The 17911-nt window shown below is 50.2% G+C and overlaps 1 protein-coding gene across 1 annotated transcript; it reads right to left on the bottom strand.

Annotated features, from left to right (window-relative positions):
• Positions 1 to 4359: 4359 nt before the first annotated feature.
• On the bottom strand, positions 4360 to 16704 carry LOC100876442 (uncharacterized). The gene is made up of 3 exons (XM_003706142.3): positions 16273 to 16704; positions 9306 to 9411; positions 4360 to 7263 (listed from the first exon to the last, which is right to left on the bottom strand). Exons 2-3 carry the CDS (start codon positions 9406 to 9408, stop codon positions 4826 to 4828), a joined length of 2541 nt encoding a protein of 846 aa, XP_003706190.2. The 5' UTR covers positions 9409 to 9411; positions 16273 to 16704; the 3' UTR covers positions 4360 to 4825.
• Positions 16705 to 17911: the final 1207 nt, after the last annotated feature.

The raw sequence follows: 17911 nt of genomic DNA on the forward strand, positions 1-17911 counted from the left end.
TTGGTAAATATGCGATACTACGCATTTTTATGTTATCGTCTTTCTATCGGTCACGAAGACGTTTAACGTCTGTTACTTTTTCGCGACAACCACGAATCGTTCGCAAATACAGTCGTTCGTTAGAAATATTTTTGTCGTCGATTAACTCGGTTACCTTGCGCGTCGAGTCAACGACAATCTACTCCGATTATATCGTTAAGGCGCGAATAAAACTACGAGTAAAATCCCATAGAGATCATTTTCTTATTTCTAAAAGAAAAAGCGTCCTAAAGACCGTTAACCTTTTCCGTTCGCGTTAGTAGAACAACCCCTTAAACGGTATTAACTGTAGCGAACCGTGTCGTGAAAGCCTCAAAACGATCATTTTTGTGATCGGTTGGCATCGCGTCTCTTAGAGCCCGGCCGATCCAGGCTCTTGTAACTGCATGGAAATTAGTATGCCGCACGATGTTGGCAGCCCGGAGCAATCTTTTCGACGAGACCTGACCCTATCGACGTCGTGTAGGTACATCGTTGTACGTACACCGGTGAAGTTAATGATTCGCTGGATGTTTGGACTCTCGCCGAACGAGTTTCGTAACGTTTCATTTCGGTGGTTACCTCGGCGACGATCGCGTGAAATTCGATTTGTTTCGACTCCGCGCTTCGTTTTCGCGACAACTGCAAAATGAAGGGAAATTCGTTCGATCGCGAAAACTCGAGCGATCCTTCGGTGCCGATCGATCGTATGCAAAGCTCGACAATGGGTCGTCGCACCCGGAATCCAAGCGACACTTTCGTCTCCGTCCAAATCGACGACTAACTTTCTTCTCGTATCCGGTACCTACGTGCCGGCCAACGGAACAGCTAACGAACCAACCGATCGAGTTTGCTTTAACATTCATTCCGCGGACGAATCTCGCTTCCTACGACCAGGATATCGTTTGCATTCCACTTTCACCGTTTCGAAAAACGCGTGCTAATCGACGCAGAGACAACGACGAGTCGGGGGTAGTTTCCGCTACGGTTCGAAAGAACCTTCCCGTCGTGCGAGCTTTCACCCGGATTCGAATCGCGAGCTTCAGTTTGGCTCGCGGAGAAAAGCGAGCATCGAAGAAACGCGAAATGGATCGAAAAGAAAGAAAGAAGGAGGCCGGTCGCGTGCCATCACGTATCTCCGATCGCGGCGACGCTTTGCTTCTACGCGTCCTACGCATTCCGCGCGACGATTCACGTCCGAGACGCGAATTTCACGGATCGATCGATCTCCTATCGCGACCTTCTAACCCGTGATTTATGGGGAACAACGAATCGCGCGATACCGTTCGAACGACGCGACGCTCGGAAGCTGAGAAAGGTCGCGAATCGGTAGAGGGTTCGGCGAGGGGAAGGAGACGGATAACGAGCGTGGTCTGTAAACCGGCGAGACTAGGCTACGCGTACGAGAGAAAGAATCGGATGGTATTCGCTTGACAGGAAGCGTTTCGCATACCGGACAAGGGACGGCGGCGAGGCGAAGCCATCCATCGATACGAGGAAACGTCGAGTCGTCAGTGTGTTTCTGGAACTCACGTACCATTTCGTTTCTTTCCACGAGCTCACCGGTCTAAACCGCCTCGCTCGTCCATAGACGCGGTCGTGCAGTCGCTTCCGTGCCTCCCCGCCCCCCGCTACGATTTCCATAGCGTCCGCTTCTAATCGACAACGTTTCTGATCAATCAAGATCGATACCGGGACCCTTTATTCGAATCGAGTTTTCGTTTAGCATCGCCGTTCGCTTTAATCGGCGAATCGTTTAGGAAAATCATCGACGGAGAGGCCGCTTTCCGAACGAAATATTCGCGATTCGACCCGGCTTACCTTCTCGCTCCTCCGATCCTCTTTCGATTTCGAGACTCTCGAGAATCGAGCTTCTAGCTTTTTTCTCGATTGCCTATCGAGCACGGAGAACGACTCGTTCGCGTAAGAACAAGGCCGCACTAGATGCCAGATGCGTGGGTTCCAGGTACCAGAACCGAAGCGAGGCGAAACGGTGGAGAGGCAGGTTCGAGGACGCCGATATTGGGTTAGTTTTTACGACCGGTTTCTAGTTTCCACAGTGGTGCAATGAGGCCTGCGCTTCCCGTAGACGATCTCCACGTTCTACATTGAAACTAGCATCGCAGCGGAACGCGACGAGGACGAGGACGAGGACGTAGGATGAAGAAAAAGAAGCTTTCCACTGGTCAGGAATAGATCGCGCCGTTACGGAAACTTTGACTCGCGTCCGAAACTTCCCTCGACGAGCGGCGCGTTATTCGCCGGTAGATCGAGAACGAGAAGCCGATCTTTAGCGACGACGAAACGAAGGGTGCATCGCGACCAATCGATCGGACAACCGGATGTAATCGGCGCGATCGCTCGATCCGATCGGCCGTAAATGGTCCGACAACTTTTTTCCCCGATTCCCCTAGAAATAAATATAACGTTCTCTAGATTTAACCTGTCGCTCGATCGTTTCTCGCCAAGCGCTCTAAGTCGTCGGTCTTTAACGCGTCCTCTCGGCGTTGTGGAAAGTCACGAGTCGCGATAGAAGCGTTTCCGTTCCGCTGCGGCGCTTCGCGAAACCTAAGAAAAAAACGGACTAGTTGTAGTCGAAGAGAGACGAAAGAGGAGGCCGAAAGAGAAGAGAAAGAGATTTTTCCGCGTGGAATCGGCGTTGATAGCCGTGCGAGGACCGCTAACGGTAAGATAATGACGCGAACCCATCCCCGTGCGTTTAACTTTCATTAAAGTTGACGGGTATGACCTTCTCGTCGTGCCGCTTCTCTATCTGGACGTCAACGCGTTAAAGCCTGAAATTTTTCTCACGTTCCGCATCCGTTGCATTCGGGTCCCGAGTAAAACACGCGCGGCACCGTGGTCGGTCGTTCGGCGAACAGAACCGACGATCGGTCCTCTTAATTTTGCGATGCCGCTTCGAAGTCGTGAGTCGTGAATCGTGCGACCCACTTTTCACGCGAGTCATCGGCTAACCTCGCTGAATACGCGACGTTATTACGCGTTTCTTCCCTGCGCTTCCTCCTCCGCCGACTTATTTTCTACCGGACGACGAAACTTCCGTCCACGAAAGCGGATAATGCGGCCAGCGGGTTTCGGAGGGTAGCGACGAGCGAACTCGCGGAAGCGTCGGGTACGAGGCTGTTACGACACCGATCGACGAGCCGCTCGAAAGAACGGAAAGAAAGGAAACGAAAACGTAGGTGCGAACCGGTCCTCGCCTTCTTCCTTCGGTAACTTTGTTGCGAGGACATTTTTCTCGCTGATCGTGCAATTTTTCAGCCTGTCAGGAAACACCCTTTTTCGAAGCACGATCGCTTAATCTCGGACGAGATCTACGGCGCGAGATTTGCCCTCGTCTTCTTTCCGACGCAAAAATTTGCGAAAGGATCGTCGTCGCCTCGGAACCGAATCGAACGAAATCGAATCGAACGAGATCGGTCGAGAACGCGGTGGGAACGAGATTCAGCGAAATCGAATCATTAAGAGGGAAACGGGAGAAAGAAGAAAAAAGAAGAGGGAAAAAGGTGGAAGAAGGGAGACGTCTGGAGAAGAGAGATACCGGTACACGGAGTCGGCTGGCTTCTACGTGCCGGTAACTTTATTTCATCGACTTTTTTCTCGGCACGCACGTCCACGACGCGGGGCCGGACCCCTGTCCTCCGCGAGAGATTTATGCTACCGACATTGATACTAAATTACACCATAAATTAACCTTAAATTCGTGCTTTCGGTGCACCCCGACCTCCTCCTTCCGTAGCTCGTCTCGACTTCTTTCCAGCTGTAACTCGTACTTCCCTTCGCCGCTCCGCAATTTCGTCTTACTCTATTCGTTTTTTCCTTGGTGCCGCGTCGAGTCAGCCCCGATACGTTTTCCTCTTCCGAAAAGTCCACGCGAACAGAACCCTCGCTGCCGAGCAATGCCGCGCGACGAGCTTCGCCCGAGAAAGGGTATCTCCGAGACAATGAGAGATCGTTACTCGTCGTTCGTCATACCGCGTAATTACGGAGCAAGAAGAAAGGGTGTTGGTCGGTCGGTCAAAGATGCTTCGAAGAATCGAACGCGAAACGAAGTCGAGGGCGAGAATTAAGGATCATTAGCGGCGATAAATCGAGAGCAAGTACCGTTTCGGCAGGTTTGACCCTATGGCTACTCTCGAGGCGTATTCTTCGCGATAAATTATCCGGTGGGCGTGCGATCGATCGCCGTTTCTTCGATGCCGCGCGACGGGGATAACCGACGCACCGGACCGACACCTTTCCACCGAACCGAATCATCGCGTCGCATCGATCAGCTTCCAGATACGGATCGTGGATCAAACTCGATTACGCGCATCGATCTTGATAATGCGATAATTTATTGATAAACGGAAAATCAACAAAACGGCTGACCGTCAGGTACAATTATCATACGTAACATGGTACATCGATGCTGTCGATGTCTCTGTCGCGGGATCGCTCGGTTTAACCGTCTCGTCGAGCGAATCCTTGGTCGCGTCACGACCGGTGACGTATAAATATTTTGATATACGCGTACGCGTACATACGGATGTACGCGCGAGCGCGTGCATGCGTATGCGTATACTGGCACATTAGAAATTGGCGTGTGTCCTCTTGCGAAGGATGAGACCGTGGCGAAATCGAACGCGAGTCCACCGCGGCGAGCCTCTGCGAACGCCGTCCCGAAGTAACGCGATCGAGACAATAAATAACGCAAAAATCGTAACGTAACGAGAAATTTCAACGAAACGATCGTTGTCTCAACGACGTACAGTTCGTTCCCGCCGACACGGCACGGTGTCGCGGTTTAATTTTCGATCTCGATGGTGGTCACGGCGTTCGCCCGGTGCTCGTCCTCCGTCGCGGAAGAGGAAGGCGACAAGGTGAAACTGTCCAATCCGCTCTCGACCAGGCTCATCAAACTGTTCTGACGAACCCGAGCGATCTTCTCCGCTCGTGCCTTCTCCTCGGCTTTCTTTTTTTCCGACGTCGCCGCGTTCGCGTTTCCCCGCTTCGTGTTCTCCTCGATGAACTGCTCGAACTTGGACAGCTGTCTTTCCGTCACCTCGTTCATCTCCACCGGCACGCTGTGCTTGCTGACCATGGGTTTGTACGTCTTCACCTTCGAGTGGCCTTGAATGATAAGGTACATCGGTCCTCGGATGGGTTTGGCCGGTTGCTTGTAATGCGAGAAAATAGGATCGGTGGTCAAGCTCGGCACGGTGGTAATTTGCGAGGACGGCGTCGTCGAAGGTTGACCGGAAGGCGACGACGTGGACGACGCTTCCCAACCGTTTTTCTCTTCCTCGACTGCGGTGGTTGTTTCCGGGACCGAAGAGTGCTCGGTCGGAGCAAAGGTAACAGGCGAATTCTCGACCGAAGACACGGTCGGCAAGAACGGAGTGGGCGTAGTGATCGTCGCGGTGATGTCCGGCATACGAGACCTGTGATCCTCGAACGAGTGATCCTCCGCCATCAACGACGTAGCCGGCGATTCGACGATCATCGTCGGAAAATCTTGACTCTGGGGCATCCTGTGATCCATAGCTACGGATGGAAGCATCGCGTGATTGGTCGTCGGCTTGACAGGGGGCGCGTGCACGTGAGTCATCGGCGGGAACATCGGCATCGATCCCGGTAGCCGGAAGGGGACGTTCGGGCGCACGCTACCGAGAAAGTGCATCGTTCCGTGGTTAGGTCTGGACTGATGAGGGTGCATCATCGAGGAGAGAGGCGCTTGCGGAGGGCCGAACACTGACAGAGCGTTGACGGGGTGTCTGGAAGGGAACGGAGCCATCGTTGGTTGGAAACGCTGACGTTGTTGAGGCGGTGGGACCATCCTATTCGGTAGATTCGCTGTCCTAGAATCTTCCGGAAAAATCGGGGAACCGTTCACCGAATTTCTAACCGGTTGCGACTCCGTTTTGAAGAAAGTTCCGTTGGTCGGTTCCGTTTCCGCGGTGGTCCAGTTTCCCGGAACGCTGAAAGTTGGCGCGATCGTTTCCGAGGTTCGAACGGTGTCGTTGAGCCTCTTATCCGAGTAATTGGTCGGCATCACCACGGCCACGGGTCCGTTGTTCGCGTGTCCTTCCGCGTCCAAACTGGAGGGTGAATTGGCGACGACGATGTGCATCTTCTCGGAAGGTTGACCGGTCGACGTTTCCTCTTCCGTGTTCTTCGCGTCGTTCGAGGAATCGGTGGTCGAGCGTACGACGTTCCCCAACGTCGAGGACGCTTCCTTCTGTCCTACCACCACTTCCTCGTTCTCGTTGCTATCCCCGTCGACGATGATGTTCGCGTTCTGTTCGACCACCACTTCGTGGTTGGACGACGCGGCTGCGTGGTGGTCGACTTCGTACTGGTCGCGAGAATAATCCGGAGTCTGCCAAGTGGATTGCTTCGCGTCGGAGATGGTCGGCGTCGACGAGGGGCCGTTGCTACCTGGCCATCCACCAGAAAGCGTTTGAGTCGATTGATAAATCAAATTCGATTTCTCGAAGGAAACCGAAGGGGTCGTCGCGCTTTCGTATCTCGATTTAGTAGGCTGCGGAGAGGACGGAGCGTACGCGCTCTTGATCGTTTCCACCTGCGAAAGTAGCTGACCCTTGTTCGGAGGCTTGGACGCGTTCTTGTACGATTGCTGTTGACCGTAATTGTTCGCGGGCACCGCGTAGAACTGTGACCCTTGAAGGGACACCGGACCCTCCTCCGTTTGCGTGCTGAACTGTTGAGTAGGCTCGACGAAGCTGACGATCTTGTCCTTCTGGGTCAACGGAGGCGGCAACATCATCGTATACGGTTTCGTCTTCTGATCGTAAAACGGACTAGGATAGTAGCTGGCCGGTATCGACTGAATGCGATTCTGATTTCTGTAGTCGATCGGTCCGTTTCTGAAATTCGTTGTTCGTACTACTTTCGGAGGTTCGGCGCCGGTGCTGCCGGTAAACTCGTTCCTGTACGAAACCTCCTGATTCGATCTGGTGAATTTCGGTCCGTCGACAAACTTGAGAAATTGTTCCGGAATTTTCGGGCTGGTCTTTTTCGCGGTCACTCCCAGAACGAGAATGTCTCGCTTCGCGGAAGGTTCGGTGGTGTGAGAGTCCAGCCAGTATTGAACTCTGTCGAGAACCGGAGGCACGTAGTCGAAGGTAGGATTGTTCTTGAGGGGATCGCCGCGACCCAGCGGCGTCCACTCGTCGTAGTCCATGCGGGGTGAGAATACGCGCGGTTTGCTCTCCGCTTGACCTGCAACCAGAAACGTTCGATTTACGCGTTGTTATAACGATTAATCGATCGCGGCTAAAAGTAGATTCCAAATATTACGGCAAAGCAATCGTACGGTGTCAAGCTTTTAAATTCTCGATCGATTCGATGCGCTTTTACCGTCCGAAGCCGAAAAATCGACATCGATCGCGACAGCGAGATTTCTCTCGTTCCCCGTCCGTGGAACGACGCGCCTCGGCGCATTCTGCACGCAGCTGCGTCTGACGCGCGAGCACATTAATGGCACTCGTAGAAATAGAAACGTCGACCGACTCGATAATGCGAGGAGAAAACGCGAGCTCTCGAGAGCCATTATCCGTCAACTTCCTCGCAAGCGTACTCGACCGTATTTGCCGTCGAAACTCGACCTATTCTATGCGCGGATTACGACTGCGAACGCACCGACATCGATCAAAGGACAATGCTAAAAAGTAGCTAATCTTATACCTGCACACTGACTCTTCATCGTCGTTTCGAAGCAATAATTAATACCTCACAGGTACGTCGTCTCGATTGCTGGTTACGAGAATGGATACGCGTTCGATAAGAACTTGGATCTACGGAAACGAGCGTATTCGTCGACTATGCTTCGCGTCCCATTTACGCGTAGTACTCGGCTAGATGCGCGGCCCCAAAGTTTCGCGAACCGTATCTGGTCCATTTTGCAAAGGCGCGTTCAGCGCGACGCGACATCCAGAAAGATGATGCCAAAGTAATCTCGCGAAGAGACCCGCGAATTGTTCTTTTTCGCGAACTTTGTTCAAGGGATTCGATGAACCGTGCTTCATCCTAGACAACGACGAACGTATATACGCGAAGAGATGGACATTTTAAAGATTGGAAACGAACGAAGGTACAAACGGCCGATTGTTTCCGACGAAACTGCTCCATTGGTAAACGAGCGAGCACAGATTCATTAAGGTTAAGAGCTTACGTTTCGAGCTAGCCAACGAATTTCTCCCGTGTCCCGGATTTATTGTTGCCAGAATGTAGTCGTTTAAAGTTGCATTGATGACAACTAATTACCGGGATGGGTATTTTTCATTTTTACGAAACGGTTCGTAGACAATGTCGGAGATTCGCGAAAAGAGCGTACATCGAGACGCGTGACAGAAATGCCATCTCTCGAATATCAAATACTTGCTCTGTTATTCTTTTGTTGGTTCCTAAGATCTAGAGGGAGATACGCTTCGCGTTGCTCGAAAGGATGCTGAAAGCGAGATCTGGCACGCGACCGGCATCGCGGCTGAGCAAACGCGAAGCGTATCGAGAGCAGAACTCGATGACGCAAACTTCGAAAGCGTCGCGTGTCTCCTCGTGCGTTTACTTTTTGGATTTCGCCCTCGTCTTTTATGTAACGTCTGCTTTGGAGGCGAGACGAATTTTCCTGTTTCAGCGATCAACGTTGGAACCAATTCGCTATTCTCTGACGAACTACTAGTTAACGCCGGATTACTATTCGACGCATTGGCGTCCGTGTACGCGTGAAACGGACGAGTACGAGCGTTTCCCTATGCTGCACGCGTATCGATACGAGCGAGTGTTCTTTTAACACCGAGCTGAGTGACCTACTGACCCGACGCACACGCTAAGCTACGCGGACACGCGTACGCAAAATTTCTCAGGCGACAGCGATACGTATTTCCCGAATAGTTAGAACCGGAGGTGTCGGCCTTAAATATTTAAGAGCGGCGAGAGTCGGCGAATGCATTTTTGAAACGCGACGTCTCTCGAACACCGCGGGAAGACTCGAGGTCGGCCTCCAGCTGACGCGATCGTGCCAATTCGAGCCTCTTTCCGCAGCTTCCTGCAGTATGTCGATCGAAGCATCCGCAAAGTCTGTCGCAAGGCAATCTAGCGTTCGATCAATTCTACATGCTAAACGAACTCGGTTCGCTGCGGCGGCATTTTTCTTCGTCTCCCCAAGAAAGGTTATATCTTCGACTTTACTTTGAACCGAACCGCGTGTCCAACCGTGATCGAACGGTCAAGGTACTTGTATTCGATTAAAATCGTTCACTCACCGGTCCTGTTTTCGAAAGTGGACGAAACGCTTTGGCAGGACGAACAGCACACCAGTCCCGCCAGGAACAGCCACTTGCACAGATCCATCGATCTTCTGGGCATCGTCTGTAACAGGAGAAGCAAAATTGGATTGCACCGAGCGAGGCAACGAGTACCGGAACAATTCTTACGAAGTAAGAATAATTTTCGAACGAATCGAGAGGAACGCGACACCGCGTCTCTCCAAGTCGTCGCGACTTTCATCCTTCGCGATACGATCGATAACGAGAGTACGCGCGTATCCTGGGTGAATCGAGAGTATCGAGAAAGTGGGAGGATCGGCCGAGGAAATTATCACGGATCCGCATAGTCTCTGGTTAGAACGTTAGATCTTCGAACGCTCCGATTCGCCGAGGACCGTAACGCTAACTATCGCGTTCGCGATACTTTCACGGGTCCTTTGGAAGAAAGCGAAATCCGATTCTACCAACTATGTTTACGTGGCGTTTCTGCAAAATCAATATAGACACGGCGTTTATCTAGGCGAGACACGTCTATAAATATACGGCGTAATCGCTGACGATGAACGACGTCGCCGAGGAAATTATACGCGTATTGATTCGCGAGAATCGACGGGAGCTTTCGATACGAACGAAAAGTGGATTCACAGCAAATTACGAATTAATTACCGCTTGCTGATTTTTAAGAGTATTCTCTCGTTTCCGCGTTTGCATCGAAATTATTAAGATAAATTCCAGGAACGAGGGAGATGGGGGAGCCGGGGAGTGGTCGGCCGAGTACCGCTCAAAATTCTCCGGAGCCGAAACTCCTCGCGTTCATAAATTCGACTCGAAAAACGTAGGAACGACGCTTTGGAATATACTTTCACCCGAGCCACGCGCAAATCGTCTTGCCAACGCGCAACGGTTCACCGGTTCACCTGCTCCCCGATTTCTATTTACCGATAACAGAATCTCGCGAACGCGGACCAGGAGGAGTCCTTCGAATCCTTCCCACCTTTCTCCGCGATATCCTCGATCGAGCCGCGTTTCGAGCGCTTCCGAGGTTTCTCGAATCATCGTCGATTCGAGTCCAAGGTCGTAGGTCGACGACGGTACCTACGGCAGAGCGCGAGGAAAGAAACGGCGAAGATTCGGGGGCCGAAAGTGGGTCGTACCGAGGGATGTTTGCCGATCGAAACCACGGGTTTCGGAAAGCCTGTTGGAAGCGGTTTCCATCGTATTTGCACGTGCGATCGCGGCCTATCGAGAGAAGAAGAGGGAGAGCCACGGCGAAAGAACGGAAAAGAGAGAGAAAGAGAGACGAGACACGTGGTAACGGTAGACGATGCTTCGGGCGCCGATCTCCTCTCTCTCTGGAATAAGATTCCCGAAGAAAGAACGTGCTCAGACATGGACGAGCGAGCAAAGAATGCCGCCTTCTGCGATACCGCCTTCGAATTCGGCGTGATTCGACCTTGAAACGCGAGGGTCCGATCGAACGCGCCGTAATCGAGTCCTCTTGCAGATTTTCCGAGCGCGACATTCGCGAACGCGTCTCTCTCGGTGCGATCGAGCGACGACGGAAGTTCGAATCGAGTCGATCAAATTGTTCTTTGTCGAGCGAACGCCGAAAGGTCACGGTCGAACACCGAAACCTCTTGACGTTCGGTTACCTGTTTCGTGAGTCGGTATCTCTCCGCTTAACTATAATTTATGGACGCGCGAGCATACCGAACGCCTCGGGGACGTAGAAGGAAAACGGAAAGACCGGAGAAAGTAGACGCGGAGATGCCGCTGTGAGCTACCTCGTGCCATCGCGATCGACTAAGCGGAATGTTCCCCGGCAATTATGCACCGCGTAATCGCTCGTCTCTCCAAATCGATTACTTTCCACGAATTCCTACGGTGATTTGTCCTCGATCGATCCGATCGTACGCGCCACTTATCCTCGTGGAAATCGAATTTTCGATCCGTCGTCGTCAGCAGCGACGCGTTTGTTCGCGGTGACCGTCGCTCCAGACAAAACGAGGTTGTAACAAACAACGAACGCGAAGGAAGAGCCCGTGCGTATTATCTCTTCTCGCCGACTGGCTACGCACAATATATAATTACCGTTTACATCGTTAGAAAGTTATTGCCAGAGCGCTCGATCGCTTGTTCTCGATCGTTTGATTCCGAATCGGGAACTCGATTTCGATCGGGGTCGAGAACGTTGTCGCGGTTAAAACGAAACGATCGAACGATGATCGCGTCGGTCGATCGAGTCGAAGCGAATCGTTCGCAGTTTTTTGCGAGAAATTGTTTTTCGAACGACAAGGATCGAACGGAAAACCCTGTCAAGAAGAGAGATCTCGGCTCTGATCCGTTTCGCTCGTCCAGATCTAGCGTGTCTTGTATTTGTATCTCTTGACAAGGTTGTCGATTTGCCACGAGAAAAATAGAACAAAGAATAGGGATACGATCGCGAAGAAAAAGACGAGGAGGTTGCGGGCATCGCCCGAATATTAAGGTCGCACGAATTCACGATTCCGCGTGCAGGAAACGCTTTACGTAACAGTTCTCTGGCGAGACGATACGAAACGTAACACGGCGAGTCGAGTCGAATCGTTCGAAATCGAGACGCGCACGGTTCATCAAGCACCGTGCTAAGCACGATATGCACGCTTCGAAAATTGTATGTGCGTATGAACATGTCGTTCCCTGCAACGTAAAGCACGAAATTGCGGGAATCGTTGACCCTAATTACTTTTCTTGCCGGCTGCGCTTCGACGATCGAGGCAACACGGCGTGGGAATCGAGAGGATGGAACCACTAGCTCGCAATTCGTAAAACTTTAACGTCAAGATATTAAGGTACATTAAGGTATAATGTAAGCGAATTAAGCGGACTTTTTTTATTTAAGAGAAGGGCGAAGCACGGGAACGGTATGAGAAGGGAAGGGAAAGAGAAGGGAAGGGAATATGAAAACCGGAGCGGGAAGAAACGACGCGGCGCGGACGGCCCTGAGATCGAGGTTGAATCGCGAGACAGCGTGGCCCCATCATGGTTTCACTTTATCTCTCTCTCCCGTGGACCACACAAGGTTATCGTGCGCGTGTGAACGCGCGTGTAAACGCCTGCGAAATCTCCTGGTGCGCGCGCGCGTGCATCGGTGTCCGAACCGATCATCGTGTCCTTCCTGCAGCCACGGATCCAGACTCGTGGAAGAATCGATTCTCGATCTCGATGTCAAAAATCATTCATTGTTACGGTTCGTATACGATAAGATAAAAATAGCCGCGTCCTTAAAGAAGTCGAATGTGCGCGTTACTAATCGCGCTTTTATGAAGAAAATTTGTCAGCTCTAACGGATGGTCTGCTTGGAAAGCACAGACGATACCAGCGGTAATATCGGTAGATTGAAACTTTATCGAGAAGAGAAACAGAGACTTCGACGTCGGCAAGAGGGCCTAAGGAGAGTCGCATGGCCCCAAAATCAAACCGGCCTATATTAGCTAAGAAGGCGTATTACGTATGCAGGCCATTCGGTCTCCCTACCGCTCCCCTTTTCGCGTGCGATGAAATGTTCATCGTGGTCGATCCTCCTGCGAAACAGTGGAGACGTTCGATACAACTTTGTCTATTCTCCTAAGTTTACGTCCGTCGACGAATTCCGCGACGATCGCGGAACATTTCATTCGAAAGGAGAAACAATAATTCGGCATGCACGAAATAAGAAAGTGTCGTGACATCGTAGAATTCGCGAAAATTTCCTGTACTTCCGTTCGGTGTCCCGGATAGGGGTCACGTGATTTACATGCGTTCGCTCCTTACATCGACGAGAATTTCTCCGGTTCTTTTCTAGGTGGTCTTCCACCTGATTGGAGAAATGACGAAAGTTATGGGCTCCCGTGAGCGGCATCAATCCCATCAAATAAATTACGACAACGAGACAGAGACGTACGCCTCGAGAACATCCGAGGACACGATACTTTTTCTTTCCAATTACTCTTCTCTCTTCGATTCTTCGTACTCGCTCGAAATTTTATCGATGCGAGTCGAACCTAGTCTCGAAAAATTGTTTCTCTTTCGCGACGCTTCACGAGGAAAACGATTACTAGCATACTCTCGGTGGGTCGCCAATAATCGAATAAATTACGGCGAACGCGAGGAAAATTTGTCCGGACGATTCGATCGCGTGTCGAGTCCGGAGGAAAGGTTACGAAATTTTACGTTCGAATTGGACGCGTTCCCAAACGTTTCTACCGCTGTTTCTCGAACAAGTTTCTCTCGGGACTAACGAGGTAATCGAAAGACCGTCGTAAACGTCGTGACGCGAAGACAATGACCGCTTCTGTACATTTTCGTCGATGCGCTTGCCCCGTTCAACTCGTTTCTAGCATGCTCGCGAGCGTCAATCGATACACCGGATGACCCTTTGACCAGCTCTTTACCGAATCTCGCGAAACGTTCGAATCTGTCCTAGAGCCGGAATCGCGTGATCCCGATAATTGCTGTGCGACAACGCGTTCGCTAATTGCTCGCTGCTGGCCAGCGGATAACGAACGTTCGCGCGGAATTCGAAAAAATTGAACGAAAAGGCAGCTCGGGTCAGCGAACCTAAGTTCGTTAAAAATTCACTCGTCAAAGGCGCACAATCGTTCCGCTGGAACCAATCGAGTTACACGAAATATTTATAACTTCTGAGAGTTATCGCTTTTCGTATTTTCGGCCTTTTGTTCGCCAACGCGGTTCGAAAGTATTAAATACCACGGTTTGCGACCTCTCGAGTAGCGATTCGTTTCAATAGCCGGAATCTACGGGAATTGGGAAAGATTGATGCTTCGACTAGAGAACGTAGGGTTGAAAAATTGAAGATACAAAAGATTTCTCTACCGCGAAATTGCATCCGCTTTTATATCGCGGAACCGATGTACGATAAAGGAGGGTAGAATTTGTAAAACGTCGAGTGGCTTCTATCCTCTTCGACGTAACATCGAGAACAACGCGTGTTAGAACTTTTATCCGCGGTAAATTTGTTCGGTTCGAATAATGAAATAGCTGAAATTGTTGCGTCGAAAAAACGCGAGCACGCGAGAATGTTTTTCCAGCCAGGTCGGCTTCCCTTTGGATTTATGAATGTGGCTCGTTGCAAAGGGACCATACTCGTTTCCTGGTTGTAAAGAGAGATATATGAACCTTATGGGACACCGTACATTAAACCGGGAACAGTGTGCGCCTATGTGTACACGTACAACACGTATGCGATCGCGTATTCGAAGAGCACGAGCAGACTACGTTTCAGCGGCGAGATTAAGCAGTTTGCCAACTTCTGATGCATCGATCGAAAAACTCCGATACAAGTTCGACGAGAATATTAAAGCTTCGATAAAATCTTCGATCGAGTTTCGCTAACCGTATCAGGCGCGATCGATAGGCTTTCTTCCAGAAAACCGATTAATAAACTTCTGGCCGTTAAGGAATCGAATCGAAACGATTAAATTTAACGGTAGCGCTTATCGTACGAGAACTATATATTTTATTTGACGAAATTTTCTCTTTACTTCACTGTCGGTACTCTCTTTTTCTCGCGCACGATCGGGCCACTGAATTTTGCGAGGAAGACGAACGACCGAACGCGAAGGAAACTTTGGTGCTCCAGTAGAATGCCAATAAAACAGATGCAATTTCCTGCGGGCCAAGAGTTTGGCGGATCGAATACGAACTGAACATTGTTGCGGTACGAAGAAAAAAGCTGCCGACCCAGTTCCAATAGTTTCTATATATATACGTGACGACGTTCAGGCTGATCCGTGCGAAAGAGCTGATTTCGGTAAAAGCTTGCCAACTGGGTGTCACTGGAGCGTTGCGATTCGCGACGTTCTCTGTGCAATGCCGTTGAAAACGAACAAAAAGCAGCGGAACACGCGACGACTCGATATCGTAGCTAATACCCGTTTTTCGCCGACGAAAACGCGTCGATACTCTCGAACAAATAGTGATCAACGACGAGTGCACGTGCCTAAGCACTTGATTAATGCCAATCAAGAGGCGGTTTCGCGTTCTGAATTCGAGATCGCGTTAACGCGAGCAATCGATAGGTCCGCAAACCGAAGCAATTAAGGATATGCACGAGCAAACAAAACCGCAATTCGCAAAACCGAGCCTTTCGATTCCAATGACCGATAAATGACATTCCGCGACAGCCTATGCTACGCTTTACATTCACGATGCGTCCTGCTGTTCGAATTTCTGACCAACCTCTCGTCGAGTCGCGTACGTGAACCGTGGTATTTCTGGTTGCAGAATTTGTTAGCGAAAATCCTGGAGACGCGTTAACAGTATTGGCAAACAGAATTATGCAGGAGAGTATCGAGAATGGAAATCCACCCCTTCGCGTATCGCTGGAATCACGATCGAAGCTAACGGCAAAACTTGCGATATCGATTTACGTCACAGTGTACGATTACGATACATTTTACATTGCTTTCTAAAATCTAGAAGATGGAGAATTTTGCGCGGATATTACGGACGACTCGAAATTCGATAAATATCGCTCGTATCGAACTCGTACAATTTCCGCGACGCATCATAAATAAGCTTTACGAGCGCAAACTCCGAAACGATGCTCTTCCTACAGTTTCGCGTGTGCGAGCCTCTCGTTAATGGAAAGCATTAAAGCGAACGAGTTTGCTCGTGCAAATTATACAGTGACATAACGTCTAAACCCTTTTTTCGAGTACCGTTTCCGCCTCGGATATTTTTTCGCGTTCCACGTCTTTCTCGCTTCGACATTTTCGCATGGAACATGTCGCAAGTTCCAATCAACAGGTTATTTTTACTTTTCATAATTTTGATTCGACTCCTTTCATCGAATGCACCCTCGAACGTTCGATGATACACAAGTTTCTATAGAAATTCATGCGTCACCCATGGTCGAGTGACATGGCAAAGCGTCGATCGAAGCGGTAGTAACGAGAAAATAAAAACGAAGTAGAAAACTCACCGTAATCTAGAGCAAATTCCTCTTTTCCTCTCAGCAATTTCTTCGTCGCTTAAACTGAAACGATTCTTCTATCGTTCTAAACCGAAAACTGCCAAGTATTTTCGTCCACGAGCATAGTTTCCTCTTGTACCGTTCTCTCCGTTCCGCCTTCGAACAGAACGCGGAGGGTCGTCGACGTCGACGACCGAAACGACAACGACGACGATGAAACAGCAGGGGTGCGTTTCGCGAAAAGTTCCAAGATATACTCTCGTCGAGGGTGAACAAGTATCGAGGAAGGCGCGCTTTATCGGCGATGATTCGTAAAATCGATCGACCGATCGATCGTCGCGATACTATCGAAAGATACAGTCGCGGGGTTCTCGAGGAATCCGTTTAGCGAAAGCTCCGGTTCGTTCGGAGCGCAGTGGAGAACTGAGCAAAGTGCCGGCCGGTTGAGCAGCCAGGCGGGCTTTTCCAACCGGCTTAACCAATCGCTACTTCTCTCTTCTCTCGCGTGCCCCTTTCTCTCTCGCTCTTTCTCCTTTCCATCACCCTCTCGCCTCTGATCTTGCACAAACCGTCGAGTTATCGCCCTGCTAGTTTCCGCTTCCGTTTCAACCCCGTGGCTGCTACATCCCCTGTTCTTTCTACCTCTCGAACGCTCGCTGCCTTTTTATTTAGTTTTTTTTTCGTGCATTGTTAAGGTGTACGAGCCGTATGTTCCGAGTGCTACTGCAGTTTTACTTTGACGCAAATTTCGAGTAGGCAAATAAAAGAGCACGTTTCGAGAACAATTTGTGTTAGCTTCTTCATTCGCCTCTTGTTTCGCACGTTGGTAAAGACCAAGTACAGTGCGAACAAATACGAGTATTAGTTATTTCGTTCCATTTGCGATCATATATTTCGCTCCCAGATAAGACACGTATGGAGAAGGGTCGCATGCAAAGGAATTGTTACGGACAAAGAATGTAAAGTTGTAAAAAGACACAATTTTAACAGACAAGCAATTAGCAAGATTTATAAAATTTGGTGTCTTGAAAAATCCATATCATGGTACTGGCTATTTCTATCCTGCCTCAACTCGATGCGTCGACGCGTATTTATTTTCACGGGAATTCTTCGAAGATGTGCCACATTGACAAATACGCGAGTTCGAGTCGACGAATGTAGCCTCGTTCGCCGTTAATGGACAAGATATGTTTTGAATTTAAAACTTAATCGCAGGGTTCCGATCTGGCAAATCATCGACTCGACGCGACGAAAACCAACGGGTGCTTCGCTTGCTCGATGGTACAAAAAATCGTCTATTAATATTAATACACCTTGCTCGATTGCGCCTACATGCGCGAGAAAAGGATTAAAAGAATGACGTTAGCCAGTTTGTTTACACTTATCGATCTATGATTCGATCTTAATCGTATTCGAGGAACCGGCACAACGCGGGCAATGGTCAAACGTCGACCTCTTCGCGTTAGTAGAATAGATAGAGAGAAGAAGGAGAAGAAGGAAACAAAGCTCGAGCCAAGTCTACTTAGTTTGTGCGGCAAGCTGACATCGAACAAAACGTGATCGAGGCCTTACTTTCGAAGTTGCCTGCAGAACATACGACCGATCGGGCTGCATGTGCTCCAGTCGCTTTCCTAACGACGAGACATGC

Source organism: Megachile rotundata, chromosome 7 (assembly GCF_050947335.1).
Source record: "Megachile rotundata isolate GNS110a chromosome 7, iyMegRotu1, whole genome shotgun sequence".
Taxonomy (NCBI): Eukaryota; Metazoa; Arthropoda; class Insecta; order Hymenoptera; family Megachilidae; genus Megachile; species Megachile rotundata.